This window comes from Amblyomma mixtum, chromosome 2 (genome assembly GCF_055824585.1).
Source record: "Amblyomma mixtum isolate Tamu chromosome 2, ASM5582458v1, whole genome shotgun sequence".
Taxonomy (NCBI): Eukaryota; Metazoa; Arthropoda; class Arachnida; order Ixodida; family Ixodidae; genus Amblyomma; species Amblyomma mixtum.
The window spans coordinates 254,164,184-254,190,048 of record NC_143013.1 but is presented as its reverse complement, the minus strand read 5'-3'; the positions used below and the strand labels follow the sequence as shown (position 1 = coordinate 254,190,048).

The following is a 25,865-nucleotide window of genomic DNA, read 5'->3' as shown; positions in this document are numbered from 1 at the left end:
TCTAAATTTCACAGCAAAAACCTTTCGAGGTTATGGTGACAAATACACAGTACCTTTTGGAGCTGACATCAAAACTTTATAAACAACTGACAGTTTGAGATATAAGAGCAAGTTAATGAGTGTTTACTAATTCAAAATTGAAAAAATTAAGAAAAAACTGGCACGCAGTACATTCAGTGCAAAATAGTCATATATAAGAAACCTTTGCGATTATCTGAGCAAAACTGGTTTGCACTCCTTCCTTCTCCTACATTTCTTTCCCCTTTCTCAATAAACCTTATGGCACACTTTTCGAATATGAAAAGGAAAGTGCACTACACAGCTGCTCATTCTGCAGAAACCAATAACTGAAAACAGCCTGTGCATCTGTAAAGAAGTGCGCTGTGTGTAAACGTCTCTCAGTGTTTAACAACAATTATTTGCTTGCACATGTCTGAAAATGCATTTCAAGACTTCTTTTTTCCAAGACAAACAGTGCTGCGTACACATGCAAGTCTGAACTCATCCATAAAATGATCGTTCAAGTCTGATGTTTCCTTCGCCACGTACAGTGACTCTGTCAAAAAGGCAGTTTAAATGAAGACACAACCTTGTCACAAAACGGCAAACAATTGGGCTGAGAACATGCGCTTTCAGTATTTATTATGAGAAGAGAAGGTACCACTGATCATGAAATTGGCAGGCTGTGAAATCTTGGTAAGCAACAAATTTTTTTTCATCCGGTATGCACAAAGGGCATAAGGCACTGTAAAAGATCATGCCGTTAGAAATACTGAGGAGAAGAAATGCAGGAACACAAGAACTATGCTTAATTTAAACACTTAGATACAAACATTTGTTTTTCATAGCTAAAGCTTCGTAGGGTGCAATCGACGCTCATTAAAACAATGCCATGACAGCTTGTGGAAGCTCAATAGAGCAGCTCCAAGGCTGACCCACGTGGAGCACATTTTCTGGTCTCTAGTGACTTACAAGTACCGTATACACCAGGCGTGTGCATTGTGTAGGCATAATGCTGGGTTGTTGACATATAGTGCATAACTCGACACCTGCAAGTCAGTTTAGCAGGTATCGGCACACCAAGAACGTTCCAAATGGGTATCAAGCTGTGCTACAAAAACTAATCAAAAACAAAATTAATAAGAATAAGCGTGCCACATATACTCTGCAGACCAGCATTTCTTCTCTTTCACAGGTCACTCGTGCAGATTTTCTTTTTTTCTGCTGTTAGATAAATATCTGGACGCCTATTTAAGATTGGCAATTACAAAAAAAAAAGGCGCCTGGAAGCGTCGAACGTTCGTCCATGCTAAGCTTGCTTGTTCCTTTCACGTTGTCTTAGCACCGTCCCCAGTCCCTGGGCTCCTTTTCGCTGCACACTCGTCCGTCAACACACATCACTGCCCCTGCGCTGCCAGCTCCTCCTCGATCAACTTTCGGTACTGAGCAAAGCCGCCCTCGATGCTTCGCACAGTGCGGTTGCTGCAGACCCACAGTTCTTGGCACACCATTTGGATGAGCCGCTCGTCGTGGGACACCAAAACTACACCACCCTGTTTGTGAACAGGGCAAAGGAGAAAGGGGGGGGGGGGGGGGGGGGGGGGTAGAGAAAGAAGAGAGTCAGCATTTGTTGACAACTTGAAAGAATGTGCTGTGCCAACAAAAAAAAAAAAAAATCAGAATGCATCTGTACAGCACTAGTGCCATCCACATTTTCATATAAATATTTCCCTCAGTCTTCTTAGACACATTGTTCAATTACTCTGCATAGGTTTCTCTGGTTACTCTGTCTGTCAAAGGTTGCTCTCTCTGTCAAAGCAGAAGCTTGCTTAAAAACTGCGGGGACTTAGTGCTGTATATCGCTGCGTATAAGCCTACTCTGACCATAGGTCGACCCCCCAACTCGCAGCAGTCCTCGACTAAAATAAAAACTTACCTACACATAAAAGTCTACGCATGCAACACCCCGGGCCTGCCGCTGCGCTACTTTATGTAGATTCCCGTGGGATGCCATCGCAGTGTGCGTACAACACGTAATGATGCAATGGCAGATGGAAATCAAAGGCGATAAAGTGGCACACCATCCTGCCTTCCATAATCGCATGTGGCCCAGCTGACTAGCAGTAAACTGAACTGCCAGCAGTCCTGTAGTTTCGGATTTTGACACCATGCGGCCATGCAAGCTCCAGAGGTTGCTGAATGTTTGCTCTTGGCCAGTATAGTGCTCATCCGGGAAGGCGACCACCAGCACGAGCGAGTGGCAGTAGATGACACACACTTCGAATTTTCGGTAGCAGAACCGATTTGCACATGAACTAATAGTTTTCTCTGACACATGGAGCTCCACAAATCTTGCCAGGAATGGGCATAGGCACAGGGCAGGGCGTGTACACCCACGACTCAAACAGGTGACCCCCCTCGCAATTTCAAATGTTTTTTGTAAAAAAACAGATCAACTTGTACACGGCAATACACGGTAATACACGCATTTAAACTTTATTCACCCAGAATCTAGTGCAACTAGTGTAGCGATGCTAACTCATCCAAGAATGCAATCTGCAGTAAAATTACTCCTACCCAAGGCATGTTCATATTCTTTTTATTTTTCTCTCACAATGACACTACAATCATTCCATTAATTATGCCAGGTTCATAACGTCTGTCCCATGTTCTGTGCCTGTATCAGGTATCCATATCTAAAACACATTCTTTAAGGGTACCACAGTATATCCGCACCTGAGATACAATTACACAAAATACTTCCATCAGCCCCAAAATGCAGTACTAGAAGGAAATGTGAAACTCGTGTTGGGTGGCAGTTACACTCAAGTACAAATGTCATTCTAGAATATCTCAGCATCCCTCTGCAGATATCACTGAATAAAAACACACGAGCACGGGGCTCTGCATGTGGTGAAATCAAAGCATCGCAGATCGACTCCACATACCTGGAATTTGTTCAGAGCATGTCCCAGTGCTTCAATAGTCTCTATGTCCAAGTGGTTCGTAGGCTCATCCAGAATTAGGAAATGTGGCCTGGAAAGACAGAGCACATTTGCAAATTTGTTGCCGCTGTATGGACTCCAATAAGTGGGCAGCTTGATTTTATGGTTTTCTTAATTAGTTCAATAATGATATAGCTAACAGGAAAAAATGAACAGCCATGGCTGTCCCCCCTTTTCCATCCCCAAGCCAGGTCGCGTCATGTGACGTCACTGTGAACAGTACGGTCCTTCATCAAGGACCTGTCAAATAGTAAACTAATAATGAAATTTTCAAATCAAATGCAAGTAATTACAAAAAGTTGGCTTCTACTTCTGAAAATTGTGGAAATATAACAACAAAGAGGACAAGATGTCTAATGAATTTGGTTTACTCCAAGATTAACCCTTACCGCTGAAATATCACTTCTTGCTAGCAACTGACACTGATCTCCACTTAATATTTGCCAAATATGGCTCCCTTAGTGATCAGTGCCGCGTGTGATGACCCTTACGGTATCCTTCCAGGTCTACCCATCACTAAGGCTATGTCTACGAATCTGCCTTCCTGACTACTCCCAGCTGAAGCCGAAAACGCCGAAGATTCTGCCTACTCCCCATTCTGCCCTCCTGTAGCCATGAGCCTTCCTACATTCAATAAAGGACTTTCAACTTAACTCACTCATTAAAGCACAGATAATGCAGCTTACAAATAAAAGTACAGAAATGAAAGAGTGCTGAGCAATGAAATGAGTGACAATTGAAAGATACCAGCTTTTGAAATCATGACAATGATATAAAAATAAGGCAACAAAGTTGAGGGGCTGCGTTCGTATAGAAAGTTGGACTGATTATACACTGCTCTGGCAGTGAAGATCACTTTTGTCAGCACCAAGATAAGAAAATACAATGCTCAATCAAGTCGAACCAGCACTTCTTGTTTCAGGAAAACAACAAAGATCCCAGTGCACGCTATCTGTAACAGTAACAGCTATTAATGGCAAAGTCCCCAGTGGTGGAGCACAAAAGTACCACTCGGTCCTGCTGGTCACAAATAATGCCATCCAGGTGGTCAGGGCAATGGACACTCTTACACTGCACAGCTCAGAAGCATCAGAAAATTGAAGTGCATTTTCATTTAACCCTTTGAAGGTTTTTGCCGTATATGTACGGCGGCGGTTTTCTGTCCCGCAAGGTCTTTGCCGTACGGGTACGGTTTCGATCTTCCATTTGAAATTTTGCGCCAAAAGAACAATGCGTGCTCACTGGGGGGTGCTGCCACCTCTTAGGACTTACAAGAAGTGTGTGCATTTTGTGCTGCCTTCTTACGGAGATAAGCAGAACTTATGTCTAGCTTTAGCGCGGCGGCACAGACTGCGGCAACACCCCTTTTGTAGTTTTGGTTTCGCCGCGTGATCGCAACAGAGTCGCGCGAAATTTGAGTTTTCTTTTTGTCAGCACTATCTCGCAGGGGCTGCCGAAGTTGATTTCTATCTTTATTGGCGCTGCTCTTAGCTTGCTTATCACCGTTGCTCGCGAGGTATTCTCACCCTCTGTGGCAACGCGCCTACGCGGTTTCGATTCCGCCGCGGGATCGCAACGGAGTCGTGCGAAACGTGTTTTCTCTTTGTGGGCACTGTTTTGCAGAGGCAGGTAAAGTTGATTTCTATCTTTATTGGTGCTGCAATTAGCTTGCATATCACCGTTGCTATTCTATTCTATTGAACATTTTCCAGTTGTGAGTGATGCTGTCACCAAAGTACTGTTCCTAATTTTTTTTTTACTATTTATTCTCGATTATATACATTTTGTAGATTCAAGATTCGCAATAAAGTAATTTGACCACCTGGGAAAGTTTTCTTCAAAATAATTCGACCCTCAAAGGGTTAACTGGGTTCCTTCTTGGTAAAAAATTAAATTTAAGCTCCAACTTGACTTGACCTACCCCGACAGGTTTACTAGTACAAAACAACACCTTTGCCCACATTTAGTGATGCAAATACACTGAGGTAAATAAAAAAAAAAGGATGCTTCAGGCATTATCGTCATATCATGCACCAACACTCAACCATAAACGGATGTTCAGAGATACCAGGTATCGCTACCTTCAACTAAACAGCAGTAAATATTTTATTCTTATCCCAAATTTCGAATACCTGCACAGATGTGATAGCAATTTGCAAAAAAGGACACTTTGTGTACATGACCCTGCCTGGCACAGTTGCTTGAGTCCTCAAAGCTTGAATTTCTCAAAGCAGTGAACAACCATATTCAGAGTGGTAGACTTACCGCAGCATAGACATGAGAGCGAATGCAACCCTGCTCTTCTGGCCTCCAGAGAGGCTGCCAATGGTCTGCAACGCTAGGTCACCCGTGACGCCAAAGGAGCCCAGTTGTTGCCTATAATACTCGGATGGTTTCCCTGCAAGACACAAGGGTTGCAGTTTTACAATAAAAGCGCAGGCAACATCTGAGCATGAATGCACTGCATTATGTTTATGCAAAATGAAGGACAACGAAAATCGAAAGAATGCGGAACGTCTTAACACCACCAAAACCCACTCACCAGGAAACTGCTTTGCCATAAACTCTAGTGAGGAGATGCCTAGCTCTAGTTGGTCCACATGGTGCTGTGTGAAGTAACCAATCACGAGGTTGCGGTGGACATGCCTCACCCCGGCCGTTGGGTTCAGCTCTCCGTTGAGGATCTTCAGCAGCGTCGTTTTCCCAGAGCCATTGTCACCGACCTGGTAGAGACAAAGTCATAAAGATACTTGCAGGACAAGGCATCGAAACAAAATGTTACATAACCTCACCCAATATTGTTTACCCTGAGTGAACCAACTGCACCTTACTTAACTGAAATGGCCGAACCTTACTGAACCAATGATGATTTTCAGACTGACAGAGTCCTTTCTTGCACAAATGAGGAAATCAGCTTGCCTATTCACACTAACGGCACATTGATAACGTAACAAAACCCTAGTGCCACAAAGCAATGCCTAAGTTGTCAGGGGTGAGATACTTGGCAGTACAAAGAAATTTTGTTAGATGGGAAATTTCTGCACTGAGTCATGCTTCCAAGACACGAGAGGGCCACAGCTAGGAACTACCTAAAACTGCAACTGAAAATCCCAATCTCTTGTCAATACAATGCATACCAAAAACCAACAATTCAAATTCATACAAGCATGCCCACTCAATGGCCACAGTAGCATGGTTTCAATTTTCTAACAGCAGCTGCATTACATCGTGACGCTTGCAGAATTTTGCACCCTTGTCTTAAACCAGATTCGGAAAGCTCCAGTGAAGCACCGATGTACACTAAGGTCTGGACTTATCATTTTTTGAGAATTTCTGCTTAATTTTTACAGTCAGTCCTCAGTCTTCTCATCTTTTCTGCTTAATTTTTCAGCCATACGGGGCCTTGCTCCAGCGTGAATAGACCTTGAAGTTCCCCACTTTGTGGCAATGATTACGGCCAACTTCCATGGCCAGCCCAGCATTCAAAACGTCAGAAAGATTACTCGACCCTTGGTATTCACTCCATGCTTGCTGAACACGAATATGTCGGGCATGTTTTCAGTTATTTCAAAACACTTCATGAATGAGACCATCGCTAACAGTAACTGGTTCAGCCATTCAACTTGCGTTCAAGAGGTCTGTTGACAATGTTTGTAATGCCATCTTTGTGTCATGCAAAGTACAACCTTTGTCAAAAAGTTTGTAGCTAAAGCAGTTTGCTTCTGTGCCATGCTGGCTTGCTAAGCGCTGCCAGCGTTTGAGATTTGTTGAAGGTGAGAGGAACTCATGTCCTCAATCCCAAGGGAGTTAAAGGCTTCCACGGATATTGCAGGAGCTCCATGACGTGGCTTAGAAGGAAACCCCAAGGGTCCCTTACTTTTGACAAAAGCAGCACATACAGTCTTTTTAGTCATATAGCCTAGTTATTTCCTGTTTTAAAACTGGTTTAGGGTGACAGCTGTTCTGCGGCACTAGCGTAAGATGGTGAAATGAGGAGTAAAGATGAGTGGCACTATTTGCTGCCACTCATCTACTACTAGTGCTACTAGTAGTAGATGAGTAGAGTAGTAGTAGTAGTAGTAGTGCACTAGTGCTACTAGTGCTTGTGCTGCTTGTGCTTCAGTGCACAGAGGGCACCACTATGTTGTGTGACACAGAGCCACAATGGAAATTTTTTTCAAGCTTTTCCACTGACTAGCGCACCACTGGGTATCTCAATTAGAGCCACTGGAAAAGCTCTCAGAGACTCTAGCTTGACGGGCCAGCACAGCTCGCACGGCAAATGGCACATTCAGCACCAAAAATTGCCATCACTGATTCTTCCATTCCGCAAACGTGGTAACCGTCAAGTCAGTTTATTGCAAAACATTTCAAAAGCGACTGGACATCTAAGACATAAAATGTGATAACCACTACAAAATGTTACAAAAAAAAAAAAAATCACTAAACTTTCAGTACTCTGTGCTTCTGTATTGTATGCAGACACCTAAGATCATCAGTATGATGTGCAATTGTACTACAGCTATGCTTTCGCTGATGAAAATTCCAACCAATTCAATAACACTGCTCGCTGACAGGTTTCAGAAGGGACTCACAATGCAGATCCTGGACTGCATGTTGGCCGAGAGGTTCACACGTTCCAGCACATTCTGGCCAGGGTTATAAGCGAAGGACACCTCGTCGAGCTGTAAAATGGGTGGGAACAGCGGCTCGGGGTCGGGAAACCTTAGCGTGACTGCCACCTCCTTTTCCACAGGCTTCAATTCTGGCCTGCAATGAGGAAATGGGGCATTTCTCAATCACTGCCTCTGTTTCATCACAAAGGACAAGTTCCATTTTTGCTAGCCAGGACATACGAGAAAGAATAAGGGGAAAGAAAGAACTGCTAGCTAAACTAGACGACAGCTTAGTTAACACATTTGGCAACAACCGTGATGTCCCTCAATTTTCTACCCCTTCTTTCTCCTCTTCCTCTCTCTCTTGGCTTGGCTCGCCTTGGATTGCGGATTTCTATGAAAACTACAACTAGCACTGTAGCCAAACCCGGATATACCAAACTCGAAGGGGATTGCAAAATAGTTTTACATATCGATAATTCAATGTATAAAAAATGGCATTAGATAAGCTTATCTGTAACTTAGAAGCAAGAATACATTGCACTCATGCTAGTGATGCATTTCTTAAAGCGAAGTGCCGTCCACCAGACTTCTGTCAGCGCACCGCTTCCCACATATTGCTAGGGCTAGAATTAGGGGTGTGCGAATATTCGAAATTTTCGAATATAATTCGAATAGGTATATTTTTAGTATTCGTATTCGATTCGAAATCCAAGTGTTCGAGTTGTTTCGAATATTCGACCCGACGCGAATAGTCGTATCTAGCTGAATATTCTATTGCGAGCACCGGTGTTCATTTCGGTCCGCAAGTCCTATCAACAGAGACATAACAACATGGCGGCGCCCAGAGCAATGCGTAACGTTGGGCCATGCAGTAGCTGACTGCGCTGGTGAGCTTCTTTGTGGTTATACCTGCGAAGCTGGTATAGTCAGAGCTGTGCACGAAGTACCTCGCAATACGTGCCAGGTCAGTGCCAACTGAGAGGGCATTTTTTGTGGCTGGAGAAGTCGTTTCAGCTAGAAGGGAACTACTACTGCCTGACCACGTGGAGCAGCTGGTTTTCCTTCACAACAACCCTATATGTTCATCCCAGCAACGTGGTTTTGTGCTTATGGCAAGCTAGCCTTGATCAATGCTGTGTACTAGCCATCTTCTCTGATATTTCCACTCTGCTCAGAATAATGTTTGAGACTTTGATACTTTTTGTGCAGCCACACACATCTTTGTGTTAATTTCATCACTGATAGTTGAACTGTGACGTTCTTGGGGGCTCAAATAAATGTTTTGTGATGGTTAAATGCGTCTGTCCTTGATTATTCGATATTCGATTCAATATTCGGAACCAAGTATTCGTATTCGATTCGTATTCGAAAAATTTGATATTCGCACACCCCTACCTAGAATGCTTCGCATCAAAGCACAAGCTTGAGAACCAGCCACTCTGCATCATAAAATATCTGATCCTGTTATCAGTACACCATGAGTACAATAAAAATAATGTCATTCAAATTAAGGAACAGCTGGTTTCTGCAACGTCTTCAGCACTGCCACTAGCGCTGCCAGCCAGCCCAGCCGACCCACCTCTGCCACTGAAAAGTGATCAAAGGGCGCCGTTAGGAGAAGCACCACTTGCAGGGGCACGGTGCGCCCTTTGATATAAATGAATGTTTCAATGAACGCGAGTATGATAAACATGAACAACAGTGCTGCATAATTTGCATGGTATTTTCAAGGGGATGTTGTGACTGTTTGATGTAAACGATGATTCAATATATATGGGTTCTATATAAGTGGGCTCGATTTACAGAAGGCTTCAGTTACTTCAGTTACACAGTGACTCAGGATGGGCTTTCACTGGTGACGCTCACAGCAAAAACAAAAAAAAAAAATTGCTGTTTCCGAGCTTATGTTTTTTGCTATGATACATAATACTTGAGCTATTCTGTTATCTGTTTCTACCCAGTGTTTATCAGGCAGGTTACAAGACAGACGATATGGCCACAGTGGCTAATGCTTCCGAAGTTATGGTACTGCTTCTAGGATTTCACAAATAATGAACAGCATGCAAGTGCAGAAACTTTTGAGCAAAGCTTTCCAGCTATCAGCTTACATTGAAAAAAAAAAAAATGAAAACAAGCAAAGACAGCAAAATGTGGCTAATGACACGGGCAGCCTGTTTTCCCGTAAGCAGTAGTAGTGGGGAAAAAAGGAATGCTGTAAAAAAATGCCAAACTTTCAGCTGTGCACAGCTCCTCAAAATTCACTCCCACACAAAAACATACATTCAGAAACATTCACAGTGTTACTTGAATAAAAAAACAAAAAAAAACAAGAAAACTGAGAAGCACAGCGAGTCTCACAAGTAACGTAGGTTATAAAGCCAAAGGAATAGTACAAAGGGATGCAGGAACGATAAACATCAGCAGCTAAAGCTCACAATTTTTCCAGCATCTTCAGCTTGCTCTGCACAAGGGAGGCACGTTTGGCATTGAACCGGAACCTGTCGATGAAGACCTGCAAAAAAAAAAAAAATTAATAACTTAGCCCACAAGATGTGATAAGCCATTGTGGCGAGATTTTCACAACTTTCATATCTCAGGAAAACACCAGTAACATACCTAATCAAAATCAAGACAGACTACCTCAAGTGATACCCGTGATTAGCCAATTGTTCATGATACAAATTGGCATTTCTGTTGAGAGATATTTTCAAAGAACAGTGAAATACAAAGATACCAAAATGCTACAGCTGTACTGACCAGAGGAAGCGGAGGCAAAAACCCGTTTGTACCTGAACGTGTGCCTTGTACTGTTGCTGGGCCTCATACTCGCGCTGCTGGTTCTTGACCCGCTCGGTCATGACCTTGACAAAGTTGTCATAGTTGCCCCGGTAGGGCACAATCTGTTGCGAGTGGAAGTGCAGGATGTCGGTGGGGACGGTGTCCAGGAACAGACGGTCGTGAGAAACGACCAGCAGCGTTGTGGGCCAATCCTGAGGAAAACGACCAGCAGAGCATCGTCGTGAGCGTGTCAATTTGAATGCGGTACACTCAAAATTTCTGTCACAAGACAAGACCAGCAACAATGCAGTTGCTCCCTTTTAAGCTAAGTCTATCCTCGTGCTCAAGAGCTTACAGTTCAATGCAAACTTGTATGCGTGACAACATGACAGAGCCAGCTTGAAAATATCATCAACAACACTGCATTAACAATACCACTGCGTTATGATGTAGAACAGTACGTATCTGGCAACTAAAGTGCACTGCTGTAAACCATATAAAGACATGCACAAATGTGTGACTGCGAACACAAGCAGCCAGGTGCATTAAACCTCGAAATCCTAATCTGAACAAAGCTTCCTGGCTCATTAAAAAAAAAAAATGCACTTCATGCAACTTTTTTTCAACGCAGCTGTGCTGAATATGCAGTTTTTATAGTGCTTCTTGAGCATGTTCTGTAAAGACATAAGCAAACCTCAAAACAACTCAAAGTGCAAGAACACTGTGCCTCCTTGGCTTTAACAACTCCGCCACAAATATTTTAAAACAAAAGTGTTATGATACTCCCTTTTTTAGATTCTACATCCAAAGCCTAAAACACACCAAAACAATGATGGGACATTTCAAAACTGCACCCAGTGCATGAGCAACAAAATGCTTTTACAAAAACCAAAATGAACAAAGAGACACTTGCCTGCAGGTAGTTCTCTAGCCAAATGATTGCTTTCATGTCCAACATGTTTGTAGGTTCTGCATGATAAAATGACACCAGAATAAGTGCTAATGCAAGCTGTTACCAGCATCATATATCATAACAGCTTACATAACTGGTATCACACTGATTTTGACGATATCAAACAAAAATCTTAACAAGCAACATTAGCCCTTTGTTGCATGCTGTCCACTGTAGTGGACAAATTTCTGCGATTTTTAGAGCAAGTTCAGAGCACGCCAGGTGCTCCTGTGCATGCTGGTCACTACAGTGGACAAAAAAGGTACGTTTTCGATGCTCTAGATGGCGCTACCATACTGCGGCTGCCTCGAAATTTTGCTACGAAGATGGCTGCCCCCTGCTCGAGCTGGTAAGTGACGTTTGTCTTCACTTTTTGGCTTACCATTCGCACATTTCCCTAATTTGCAATGTATAATTATGCGGAAACAAGAAAAGAGATACTGTTAGTTACGCGCCATTGATATTACGACTGAGTAAAACATAGGTCGGTTTTCCGAACAACTTCTTTCAAATGTCCACTGTGGTGGACACCATGCATGGCGGAAAACGACATGCCCATGTGAGGCTTTTCGTAATGGTTTACTGCTGCTGCTCAGATTTGAGTGCATTATTTATTATGTTATATATAGCTTTTAACGCAGCTTTACTTTGTTCTCATTAGGAGGATTCCGGCTTCAAAGAAGAAATTAACCGATGCGGAAATCGATAAAGTATTGGATGTCCCGTTGCCACGGGACCAGGTGAATGCGCTACTTGAAGACTTGCCATCTGGTTGTGACGATGATCGCCTTGACAGTGAAGATGATGGTCAGAACGGAGTAGAAGCGGACAGATGGAGTGATATAACCGATAGCAGTGCGAGTGAGGAGAAAGACGTTCACACTGACAGCGATGCTGAAGGCGAGGGCGCATCAAAACAGCGTTGCATTCAGAAGGAAAAGCCAAAGGTTTGGCGTTGGGATAAGAGAGATATTCCTCATTGCACCAAAGTGCACAACGAGCTGAAGCCTAAGGCTGCAGCTGCTGAAGGCAAAACTCCACTGAAAATGTTCAAGCTCATGTATGGTGAGGATCTCATTGAGCTGCTAACATTTGAATCTAACAGGCACAGAATATCTAATCGTCCAAAAATGAAGGTGATAACAAAGAATTAAATGGAGGTTTTTTTGGGCATATGCATGTACATGTCAATAGTCGACATCTCCTTTAGGCGTTCGTACTGGTCCTCAAACACTAGTCAGGACATGGTTGCTGACGCAATGACGGTGAACAGATGGGAGGAAATATTATCTGTTCTTCACCTCAACGATGCTGCTTTAGAAAAGAAGAGTTCTGAGGAAGGCTTCGATCGCCTCCAGAAAGTTCGTCCAATGATCGACCAACTGAATGCTTCATTCAAGAATTTGGCTGAACCAGAGTCTTGCCAGGCAATAGATGAGCAGATCATCCTCTTCAAAGGAAGGCACTCGCTAAAGGTGTAGATGGCAAACAAGCCAAAAAAAATGGGGATACAAAGTCTGGGTAAGGGCTGGTCAGTCCGGGTATGTTCACGAAATAGAGTTTCACGGAGACAACCTGAAGTCCGACCCGGCTGCAAGCGGAAGACAACATACCCCTGCGGGAAGTGCAAAGTGTTCTTGTGCATTGACGGCAAAAGTGACTGTTTTTTATTGCATAATGAAGAGTAAAGTGCCCTTTTGTTATTGGAAGAACTTTGCCTGGCAGAAAAGGCAAACATAAACATTTTTATTTTCCCCTACGGGAGCTGGTATTCATGTTGTCCACTGTAGTGGACATTCTGTATCTTCCAAAATAAACATTTGAAAGAGATGAAAAAATTTTTCCCGTTTTTTTCTGATGCAGAAAGACACAAAACAAGTAAAAAATCACAGTTCGCGCACGTAATTATTCCGCATGCAACAAAGGGTTAGTAACAGTCAGGTCCAAAGTGACTTACCGTCAAGCAGCAACAAGTCAGGTCTGAAAAATGAAAAGAAAAATGAAAAATTACAGGGGAAGCTTAAAAGCACAGAGTCTATACACAATAAGCTTGTTAACCCTATGGTCTTGCAAAGGAACAAAAACCTAGACACAGTTTCCTTTCGTTCCAAGAAAAAAAAAAAAAATTACTGATTTATGCAAATTCAACAACCTCTTCCACATTAGGTGGCAATGTGCATTACAGCTACAACAGAAAGCTCAACTATTTCAAACCCTGATAGTTAGTGCCTGCTCCTAGATTTTAGTATTTTTAGATATTGTCACGTTGCAGTGACGGCAGTCCAGCGGTCAGGAAGACACCGGAAAGACTTGCAAACGAAGCTCTTTATTTGGGCTGACTTGCGCCTGCAAAAACTGAATCACTCGGTGGTGCCGTAAACAACAAGCGTGCTCGTCAATCGTCGAACTACGAATGCCCGCTGCTAGCGGCATCGTTCAATTTAAAGCCGGCAAGGAAACTTCGAGATAACAGGTCGAGATCATCTAGAGTAATCTGGAAACACGTAGATGCAGCTGTTCATGGCTGTGAACAATCGAGATTAGACCGGTCGCTTCTCGCGTCAAGAACAAAAATGATAACACCCCTTTTCTGCGGCTTTGCGCGAACTAACGGATGCTACAATGATATGCGGCAATATGTGTAATTCTGCATAAAATCAACATCGTAATTTTTGTCTGTAGTATTTATGTACAATATCTAGTTAGTTAATCATAAAATTTATTCGTTCCAATTTTTCTTCGAAGATGGCCCTTGTATTTAACCAATATGAAAAAGGTGCGTATGAAACGACATAATCGTTTACATTCTCATGGCTATAACAGCAGCACTTCCTGGCCAAACAGTCGGTAAAAGCTTGATCATAAACTATGCTAACGGGTGCCTTCTCTACTTTCCTGCATACAGAACACACCACAAAAGGTGCCCCAACTCACTTGGTGAACAGTGCCCGTGCCAGTGCTATTCGCATCCTCCATCCTCCAGAGAACTCCCTGAAAGCAACCAAGAGTGTAGACGTGTGAGGATGACCCTGTTTGTATGTGCATAATGCCCAGGGTGTAACTGAGCAGAGTACTAAGACATAAACACAGCCTACAGCATAGCATGCTACTTTTCCACGTTGTTCCACCGAAATGATCTCCCACAGCATTTTCATAGCACAATCTGAAAGCAAGAACTTTCATAACTGCCTAGAAGCAAGCATCATTTTTTTTTTTAGACCATGTTTTTTTTGTCAACTGCCAGGGCTGTAAGCATCACCCCTGGTGGTGCTTAAACAAGGTGCAAAGGGTGATGTAAAATAAAACCACTAGGTTACAGTCTACTTGAAAAGACAGGCTCAGATGGCATGATTTAGTTTTTTGAAGCACTTCCAAGATGCATCTCTGCAACCTCAAAAAATAAAAACAGGCTACGCCAGATGTCTCAAAAAATTATGTCGCCATATTGAAGAAAAAGGCTTAAAATGCAATTTAGGGCTGATTTGTACATGTCCAAGTTTATGCCTTGCCTAATGCTAAATGTTACAGATGTCTTAGATCACCAACGAGCCAAAATCTATGCACTGCTACATCAGACACAAGTGCTTCAAGAATAAAGCATAATAAATGCTTCCAAGGCAGCTTCTTTTCAGTAACAGTTCAAAAATGCGCTCTTAAAAGCTACAGATTTACAAGCAGAGAAAAGAACACATCACCACAGAATTTTTCCAGTGTCCAATGTTCCGCACCACAACCACTATAATTTACTTCACTATCTATGCTGCTAGGCCTACGCAGTGTACTATTTGTTCATTTATAGTGGACACGGGCAGTCTTCTATATGACAGCCATTATTCACTCTAGTCACAACTAACTTAATATTCCACCCTCCAAGCACTGCACAACATGCTCTTCGCAGTTCATTATGTAGTCACAAATGGTTTTTTTTGCTGTGTAATGCATCACTGTACCCATTTTGTAAGCCTGCATGAGCATTCTGATAATCCTTCCTAAGTGTTCTCACTCGTACACTCTACCTACAACAAGCTGTTTGCTGCAATGGCATTTACCAGTACTTTACAGGGTTGAGCTGGGTTGGCTTGTTGGGCATGAAACCAGCTGTTAGGTTTGTGTAAATGCTGGCAGGTCTAAAAAGGCAGGAGGCAGAGCAGGTTGAGTTCAACTCACCTGCAAGGGGTAAACTGACTTCCTAAATGCTTATGGCAAATTGCAATTGAACCCTTTCGGAGTTATCAGCCCGGAAAAGGAAAAGCAGAAGCCGGTTTGCTACTCGAGCTGCCATGGCTCCAAAGGAGCACCACAACTGGCTTAGGGAAAGCTGTCAGGCTAATTGGTGTTGCATTGTTTGTCTTCATGTCCTTTTGTGCTCTCTCCTCGTGCTGCTAAGCACAGTTGAAAATGAAACTGGCTTAAGGGGGGACGAGGGTCTTAAAACTAACTTTTTTACTTATGGCTAGAATCTCATGAAATTTTGCACACAGATGTGTTTTTCTCTTCTGATTCCGAACATGTAATCACAATTAAGGTAGTGGTCTTAGATCTTACAAAGTCTAGAATGTAATTAGGTAATTTCTTACGCAGCTTTAACAAACTTTCTCATTGCATTTTGTTGCTTTTAATTACATGAATTGATAGCCAGAGAATTCTCATACCCAGTGACATTCTTTGTTTTTGTCTAAAAGCATGTCATCCTGATATACTATGTTAAGAGTAAAAGGTCGCAGTATCTGATACTGCAACTCGTTAAGCTAATTGTAAATTGCTATTTACACGTGGCCTAAACAAAAAAGTAAGAAAGTCATCGGGTATGGGAATTCGATGACTATCAATTCATGTAATTCAAAGCAATAAAATGCAATGCAAAAGTTCATTAAAGCAGTGTAAGAAATCACCTAATTACACTTTAAAATTTAAGATAACTTTTGACCTAAGACCACCAGCTCAAATGTGATTACATTTTTGGAATTGGAAGAGAAATACACATATGTGTGCAAAATTTTGCGAGATTCTAGCCGTAAATAAAAAGGTCAGCTTTAAGACCCTCGTTCCCTCTTAACTTGCTAGAATCAAGTTTGCGCAGACAAGCAGAGTTTCAGTATGAATTATCTTGTTTTGCCCGATATTGACTCCGTTCGCCCAATGCTAGGTTGATGAAAAGCAGCCTTACTGCATACATATGGCTTCTAATTTTTTGTTAACCTTTAACATTATATAATCAAACGTGTTCAGATGTTTGCGGTCATCAAAAACAATGAACAAATGAATATATTCACTAGTGACGTAACACAAACAGAAGGTCAGAAATGAATGAGCTGCACGCACCGCGTCTTCTTTTGCTGCATTGCCGGGGAAAAGCCTAGACCTGCAAGGATAACGGAAGCCCTTGCGGGCGCCTTGTCGGCATCTATGTGCAGCAGCTCAGCATACACCTTGGACAGCCTCTCACTTAGCGCAGGGTCATCTCCTTCAGACCTAGAAGAACAAACAAAAAATGTCCAGGCTTCCACCTGAGAGGCTAAGAACCTAACAAGGCATCCACATTCCTGCTCGCAGTACATATCCATCACACCCATCATGTCTTGTCAAGTTATCAGAGAGATCTGAACAAATCACTTCCTCATTCAAGCCCTCAAGCTGTCCAAAATTACAAGGGCAAGTCAGTACAAAGCAGAGTAGAATGAGAGAGGAACACTAACAGCCCCCCTGCTTGTTCAAGTAGCAAGCCCTTAATTTATCAGCTGTCAAGTCAAAGTTGTTACTGATGGTCATGCATAAACGGTTATGCACACACAACCACATTAGGTGACACTTGTGCGCCTCTGTAGTCCTACCAACCAAGAGTAAGAAAACGACACCTCTCAACAACAGCATGAAACAAGAAACAAAAGGAGCAAGGAAGAAGAAGAGAATGCACCCTTGTTCATCACTCCATTCGTATACCCTTAGTCTCCTCGGTATAACTGCAACTAAAAGCTCAATCAGTCATGCTACTACGTATGTCTAGACCAACACTTCACTCAAACGCTGCTCTTCTCTCACCGACAAGAAACAGGCATCGGCATAGGACAAGTGTGTATGCTGGGCAGACTCACACTTTGGCAGTGAGTTCCTTCTCTTCATTCAGCAACCGCTGCCTCGTCTCATCACAGGAAAGGACGCTGTCGAGTGCTGTGGTGTCGTCTCCAACCACTTCTTGTTCCACGTGGAGCACAGAGATGTGTGATGGAATCCTTAGCTGACCACTGCATCATAAGAAAAAGCACACAGACTCTCTACCATGTTCCTCGGCTTCCCATACTGTCAGTACACCAGCTTGTTGCACTCATTCTAGAGAATCTGCGGTTAGCCATGCTTCCAGAACCACAACCTTAACACACCTGACTGAAGTGGCAGCATTTCCATGAAAGTAGTAAACAAAGATTGGTTTTTGATGCACTAAAGCATGGTGCGATTAAATCCAGGCCAAAAGATGCCATAAACATACCAAACATTCCTTAAATTGGCGCTATCAAGATCACAATATGATCACCTGAATGACTTGCAACACAGCTACCTTTTGTCTCTTTGTCGCTTGTCTGTAGGAGAAAACACAAAAACTGGTTCTTCCGAGTGTTGTAAACTAAAGGTCAATGAAATGTGGGCAAAGCGCAATGAAATACAAAGAAAGTCATCTGCACCACTAAGCTGGCATGGCAATTGTCCATATGAAATACTATGTCAAGGACACAGACAAAATAAAGTAGAAGAATGACCAGCAGGGTACATTAGTCAACAGTAGTGCACTGACAAGGGGAGTTAGAATTTATTCGTACTCAGAGCAGATCTGTTAGATACAGGCAATAAAAAAAGGAGAAAACAGTCCTGCCTGTTAAAAAGTCACATTAAAAAAAAATTCAGAAGTATGCAAATCACACCTTCATTACCACATCAACAAACTAATAATTTGCGCAGGAAAAAATCTGGATGAGGTACTAAGAGTGATGCACACCAGGAGCAAAATAAAAACAAGCATAACTGGCAAACACTCCACCTCTCCACCCGATTACAAGAGCCTACTGCTACAATGGGCGCACTGTATGACCCTCTCGCACCGCTCTCCAAACAAACTTTCCAACCTGGAAATCATTCGCAGAAGGGTGGTCTTCCCGATGCCATTCCTGCCAACAAGCCCATAGCGTCTTCCGCAGGCTAGAGTTAGGTTGGCTCCTAGCAAGAGTGTTCTGAGAGAGAAAGAAAGAAAGAACAGAACTCAGTAAGAAACCCACCCACCGAGTCCAGACCTCCAAAGCTAAATTTGGTCCCCCCCACTTACTTGTCGCCGAAAGCAATGTCAAAGTTTTCTATGCGAATGTCGGTTGCACGATTGCTGCCCTTGCTTTCCATGCGGGCTTCCCTCTTGCTCACCGCCTGACTCGCCGTGGCTGCCTTCAGGACTGGTTGGCTGCATTGAGGAGACACCACACATTTGGGAATTGCACAATCAGGCAACAGACACACCACCACAACTGACACTATGAAACTACTTTCAGTATGTAAATCTGTATGAGCGAGTGCTAATTAAAAGGATGACCCAACCAATAATCAGTCTTGATTAATCAAATAACTGGTGAAACACACCAAAACTGACTGAGGAATCTAATCAGGATCTATACACCTGACAACACACAACAAACTGACATCTCCTAGGTTCAAGATCTGTACAATGATGCTTTTCACTCTTATACTTTAAAGCCTGGATGAAGCTATACAGAACACCCTGTATTTATGCGACCGCAATGCACACAACTCGGAATACTACGAGACGGTATTACGTACAACAGTATTAATGTCACGCACAAGTCAATATCAAAATACACTGCAGAAAACAATTATAGCTGCCAAGTGCAAATGCATTTTTCATTTAAACATAAACAAAATGAAAGACGGTTGGGAAATCCACAGCACACGTAAGATTTACAAACATTTCCAAGATGAAATAGCAATGCATGTGGTAACACCCCAGAAATCATTCCACACTCATAGCATACTGCACGGAGATAGATATTCCTTAAATGACATCATTTAAAACACAAAGAGCAGTGGAAGTTACTGAGGCGAAAATGCCAACTTAATATCACAAACCATGAGGTAGTGTGGCACCAAAATGTGGTTGCAAAACTTATCTTGAGCTAAAAGTTTGCAAAAATTGTATTTTCAGGTAACTATGGCAATGATGCACAATTTTTTAATGTTAAAAGGTCTGAATGTTTCGTGCCACCGAGAAAATATTACTTGCACCAAAGGGCTGCTCTTTTCATTGCTCTTGCTCCATGCCGAGAAAAAGCAAGTGGAAGATTACTTATGAGTATTCTTCCACTTTTAAAACCACAGCAATTATGTACCTTAACAAATCTGTATTGGAATAGATAAAAACCAATGTCATTTAAACTTTAAAAAAAAATGTAAGACTGAAACAGTAAACATTAGATGAAGCAGTACTAAAAGCGAAGAGAAAACGTGCAACCAAACTCCTTGGATCACGCAAGAGATCTTTCATTTTACCAGAAAAATTAAAGCGAGGAGATGCTTGTTGAAACACTGTTCAATTCAATCGGCATACTAAATGACATTATTTCTAGTACACTCTACAGACCTTATTCAAGATTCTCGGCAAATGTTCAGGATATTTTTGACAAAAAACAAAAAACCAATTACTTGCACAGTACCACATGACAGTGCGCTCCTCATTGATAAGTAAAAGATTGCTGATTTTTTTAATACAGTACAACCCCTCTATAGTAAAATTGCTTGAACTATAATACATTAGTGTCTACTAAATCAGTTCTTGGTGATGGCATGATAAGTTGGTTACTAAATAAATCCATAGTGATGGTTTAGAAATGAAACAGAGGCTAAAACTACGGTTCTTACAGAACAACCATACACTGTCCCATGAGTCCAGACCACTTTCTTATATAGTTAGAATATGTCAAACAAGGAACCATCATCATGCCTATTCACTACCACCTTACATAGCTGGAATTAATGCACTTAAGTATTCATTTTTCCCTCAGAATACAGGTAAGGAATCATCATCACGCCTATTTGCTACCACCTTATAGAGCTAGAATTAACGCACTTAAGTATTCATTTTTCCCTCAGAATACAGATCAGTGGAATAAGTTGCCACCCAGCCTACTAAACAGTGTTGACTTCTTAATAATAACTGAATTCTGACCAATTACATTTTATATGTATGTACATACATATTGTGTAATTTTTGTTTTCAGTTGCGTATTTCTGTTTTGTATTGTCAAGATTTGAGCTGCATTTTTAAAGTTGTGTTGTTCATGTCTGTTTTGCTTTCTGACGCACTGCTCTTAGTTGTCAAATAAGCCTGTATTCCACTCTTGCTTGGGCCAACTATAAGGGCCTGCTGTACATTCTAAACAAATAAAAACCACAATTTACAGTATATTAGACTGCACTTACACATGGGCGTCCGGAGGGGGGGGCAAGGGGGGGCGGCTGCACCCCCCTGGAAAATCACTCACTCGAACCGTGAGTGATGGCCGCACGCCAGGGGCGGTGGTGCGCTCAGTCAAAAGGGTAAAAGCAGCCCCGCATGGTCACATCTGCGAAATGCCGCGTCCGGGCGTGCGTCGTTCCGCCGTTTTCAAACCACGCCATCGTTAGCTCTACTGAAGGGCGACCTGTTCCAGACATACAGCGGCACCGGCGAGCATGTGTTTCGAGCCGCCTTGAGATGGGTGTCTGTTTCTTTGATCTCTAGAGAGATAGCGACACGGAGGCAGACAGCACGGGGCATCTTGTTTTCGCCTATCGTTACGCCGGTCACCGATGAATTCTTAAGGAGGGAAGGTAAAATCAGCCGTGTCCACCCCCGCTTTGTCGGGCTGCTCAGGGGCAAGCGGGCGATGAGTTGGCGCCGCCGCCGCTCGCTGTCTCCTCCGATCCACGGGTAGTGCAGTTCGGTAGAAGCGCCGCTTTCAGAATCTCCGGCAAAGGGGATTAGCTGCTTTTGTTCACGGCGACGCAGTCTCCCGAGGCGCCCCCACACCAGCGTTCTTTGCGTCTTCTGCGAAAACCAGCGCCTTTGGTCAACGCAGCCCGATGGCGCCTGCCTGGCTCGCCTGTCACCTCTGGCTGGGCCTCAAATCACAACAGCGCCCATGTACTGTGCGTGTCAGTGCATGGTAAAGAGACCCAGGTGGTCGACATTACCCGGAACTCTGTACTACTCCATCCCTCATAGCCTGAGTCGTTTTGGGGCTCTGAACCCCATAAAAACACAAAAACAAATTTTCCGACTGGAGTGGCGAGTGTCCCTTCCCCTCGGAAGTTGCGCGGCGTTCCTTTCACCCCCAAAGTGCGCATTCGGGGATACTGCGGCAAGTAAGCCCTTGCACGTGTGCGCGCCTCTGTGTTTGTGCTTGGGTGTTTTTAGTGGCCGGTTGTCAGCGAAGCTGAGAACAACCAAGACAGCGGACGAGAAAACGACGAGCGGAGAGCAGTGTGTGTGCGGTTGCTCGACTGTGCGGATGCGCAAGCAAGATGGAGCGAGGTGTATGAAGCTGCGAGCGTGCATTTATCTTGTAAATAAGTTTTCGTTGTATATATAGTCATCTTTTGTTTTCAACGTACGCGTTCAACAGTTTTTCCAATCAATGTGTATGATGAGTGTGCACCGAGAGCGTGTAATGAAGCACAGAAGTGAATTTATCACACGTGTAATTACGCAATTCGCCCAGAAAAATCCGAGGCGCCTACAGTTGCTGTTCAAGGAAGACTGACTGAGTGACTGTAGTTGCGTGTTTGTGAACATATTGTGCTGTGTGCTGGTCATCAATCCGGGTGAGTCGAGAACCCGTATGCAGCAAGACTGAGCACTCTTCTCCACGAAGTGATATAGCATCTTTTTGCATTTTTATTAATTTTAGTTGTTTCTTCGTTGATAAACTCCAATGTACCTCTCCTAGCCGCGCTTTAATTTGCTGTTTGTAATTTTTCTTTCATGTGTGCATTTTGTTTAATTTTTATTTATATATAAATAAATAAATTTACTCCGCAAATAGCGCCTTTCTGCTACGAACATACCCCCCCCCCGGGGGGCACCAACGGGGCCCCCCCCTGCAAAAAATTCTGCGGACGCCCTTGCACTTACACAGGTGTCACTTTTTCTCCGCTGACTTCGCGTTTTTCTTGCTTCTGCTTCAGCCTGGCCTCGGCTTTTTCCAGTTTCTTCTGATCAACTTGCTGGATACAGGCAGAAACAGAACAAGCAATCCATCAGGTCATGTACTCAGCTGATGTTCACAATGCCACAAACCTCAAATGTTGTAGCTCATGTATTACAGCAAGCCACACAATGTAAAATGCAGCGCCACATTATTTTGCGCATCAGAATGTCAACAGAGATGCAAATGAATGGGTGAAAAAAAAAAAAGCATGCTAAGCCTTCAGGGCACAGTAAATTTGGTTGTAATTTATTGTACTTTCACAGAAGCACCTTCAAAAACCCTTCGCTGAATGTAAGAGAATCATTTTTTAATGTATTTTTAGCTTCAAAGAATGACGATCCAGGCAGAGTGCTAAAAAAAAAATGGGGACAAGGAGCGCACTTCTCGCAAAGCTAATTGATATAATAGCAAATCTAGATACAATCAAAGCTCATGATACTGACACAAGGATAAAATATAACCATGCAACTGCAAGATCACTTTGAATAAAAATGTGGGCTACAATCAAATTTAAGCTTTCCTTTTTTTGCTTGGCGTGGTGGAAACGTCACAGCTATTAATGAACCCTAATGCCAAGCTCCCGAATGCACCATAGCTAAATTTTTCCAGCCCACTTGTTCTACTGAGTGGCCCGTTCCATAAAGACACGCAGTCAATGTAACATTAAAAACCGGAAGTGGCATGCTCAACACTGATTATGAATACCTCAAGATTAGAGCCATATTACTTTGCTTCTGTCACTCCTGTATATTTCCGAATGATAATGAATTTATGTTCCACGCTTGTCATGACAACTGGTTTGGTTTGGCTCATAGGGTTTAACGTCCCAAAGCGACTCAAGCTAAGGAGACGGCGTAGTGAAGGGCTCCGGAAATTTCAACCACCTGAGGTTCTTTAACGTGCACTGACATCGCACATTACACGGGCCTCTAGAAATTCGCCTCCATCAAAATTCAACCGCTACAGCCGGGATCGATTGTCACGATAACTGATTTCGTGTGCATTACATTATTCTGACTGTTGCCTTGCGACATCGCACAGGATTCGACTTCACAGTGTTTGGTGCATTCAGGAACCTAAACCCCACTACGAATTGACTGTCCAAAATCAATAGCTTCTTGTGAACAAATTCTGTGCTGAGGTTCACGATGACTGGCCAAAGTGTTATTAAAAAAAAAAATCAAAACTGTGGCATTCGCACTCTTTCAGCAATACGCTCCACCAAACAACCACACAAGGATGAAAGCATTTTGATCATCCATAAGTCAATCCTTCTCACCAATGAGTTGTCCCTTTGTTTCATCCAGATGCTCTGAACTTCATCGGTGCTGGTCTCAAATTCCGCTGCCAAAGCCTTTAACTGAACGGGGGCATTGAGAACCTTCGCAGGAGCACTGTGCATGCCGCCATTTTGAGTGTCCGTTTCCCTGGAAGGCACAATGGACAGAAGCACACAAAGACAAATCACTGCGACATGGGGCTCTACAGCATTTATGTACATCTTACATTCCATCTGATAAATGAAGCGAAACAGAAGCGACAAGGTGTGCCCAGACATTTTTTATGCATTTTTTTTACGAGGCAAATTTAAATTTATGAAGCCAATAAAAACAATTAATTAGATTGGATTCCAGACTGTGCTCGAAAAAAAAAACTATGCAGATTCATGATCTCTACCGTAATCCATACTTTTTGTTGTTTACCTGCTTATGCAAATTAAATAGCCTTAGACTCTATCATATCAATCAAGCTGCTTGTTCGATTAACACTCCTTCTAATCAAATAAGTGCTGAAATTTTTTTACGGATTTCTTCCCTACACAACTATCCACTAATGATCTGTTGAGCTCGTCACAATGTCTAGCAACAGAAGCTTCAAGCCCCCTATTAAAGTGCACCAACATGTATTTTGACATTAGGACTAAATAAGCAAAGATATGTACCGATTGCTGGAAAAAAATAACATTAAAACCATGACACTAACGTCACTAGTTTCTAATATATTGAGACTAATACAACAGCGCAACCAATTATTATTGCATTAAAAAATAGCTGCTTGTGAAAGGTTGCGGGTTATAAGGCGAGAAATACGGTCTGTCAAAGGGACACTGAGTTAACAAGAGCAGAGATTATTACACAATCGGAATTACAGCCTTGTCCAACAAGAAGTTTGAAATGCGCGCACCTTGAGATCAGATCGCCAATTCAACTCCATCTGACAACGACATGCATAGTTAGTTTCAGCATAGTTTCCAACAATTCAGAAACGCGGGAGCATGACAGGTCTATAACTGGACCGTAGGAACATGAACGTTTGAGTGTAGTGGGGTCGTGAGGGGGCCCAGGGGCCTGCGTGCCCCAAACACCTCTGTTAAAATAACTCTCTACCACCACCACGTCTGACTGCTGTCTTCATTGCTCAGTTTTTTTGTTTGTTTTTTTCACTTGAGTACGGAGACTACCACAAATACGTAGCGACGAAACCAATTTGCCGTCATACCCTTTCATGACATGCAGCAGCCGGGCGCAGATCTCCCGGATTTCATTCTCGTCTTTGGTGTCGCCGGCTATTTCCAGTAGCATCTCGCCGACGGCATCGTAGACCTCGTCGCAAGTGGAAAAGTCCTCCTTGCCACCATCCAGCACGCCTGTGCGAGCAAAACAAAAACAAGCGGGAAGACTTCGCGTGTTTGTCTCTGTCCCTTTGGCTCCTTGCTTAGCACGGCCACCGAGAGATAAGTGTTGACAGCTAGGAAGGCGAAACTAGTACCCATCACTTCCGGACTCGCGCTCCCGACCAATTTACAAGGCGAATGGCCGCAGTACCAAGCATTCTGGTCAACAACACAATGGCCCGGAGGTCGGTAACTTGAACTACGATTAGCTCCGACAACTGTGGGGAGAAAATAAACTCAAGTGTTGCGTCAAGTAATAAGTGCTATATGAATGAGATTTCGATGCACCGACTGGAGGTATGGTTAGTTTCGATCACACCGGCACTTCCTGCGCGCACTAGCTATAAAACGGTTAACCATCTCAAGGCGCACTCCTGCGACAAAAGATTTAACGTACCTTCGAGGTAGTCGAATAGATCTTCGTCAATATCGGGAAAAGCATCGCTTAGCACGTCTTCGACGGCTTCCATGTTTGCAAGAAAGGAGGTTGCTAACACAGAATCCCGACGCCTCTAACGTAAGCGCTCTTTCTTTTTTGTCTCATGTGTAAAACGCAAAATTTGTTTTTCAATAAAAGTTTTCGTAACACATTGACTC

The 25,865-nt window shown here is 43.0% G+C and overlaps 1 protein-coding gene across 1 annotated transcript; it reads right to left on the bottom strand.

Annotated features, from left to right (window-relative positions):
* Positions 1-625: 625 nt before the first annotated feature.
* Positions 626-25,815, bottom strand: LOC149363568 (ATP-binding cassette sub-family F member 3). Its single transcript, XM_089573558.1, has 18 exons — positions 25,666-25,815; positions 25,094-25,241; positions 23,874-24,021; positions 22,519-22,610; positions 18,667-18,795; positions 18,470-18,574; positions 17,447-17,596; positions 16,677-16,826; positions 14,289-14,345; positions 13,312-13,334; positions 11,316-11,371; positions 10,414-10,614; positions 10,060-10,136; positions 7,601-7,775; positions 5,548-5,728; positions 5,271-5,403; positions 2,949-3,036; positions 626-1,553 (listed from the first exon to the last, which is right to left on the bottom strand). Exons 1-18 carry the CDS (start codon positions 25,736-25,738, stop codon positions 1,398-1,400), a joined length of 2,142 nt encoding a protein of 713 aa, XP_089429684.1. The 5' UTR covers positions 25,739-25,815; the 3' UTR covers positions 626-1,397.
* Positions 25,816-25,865: the final 50 nt, after the last annotated feature.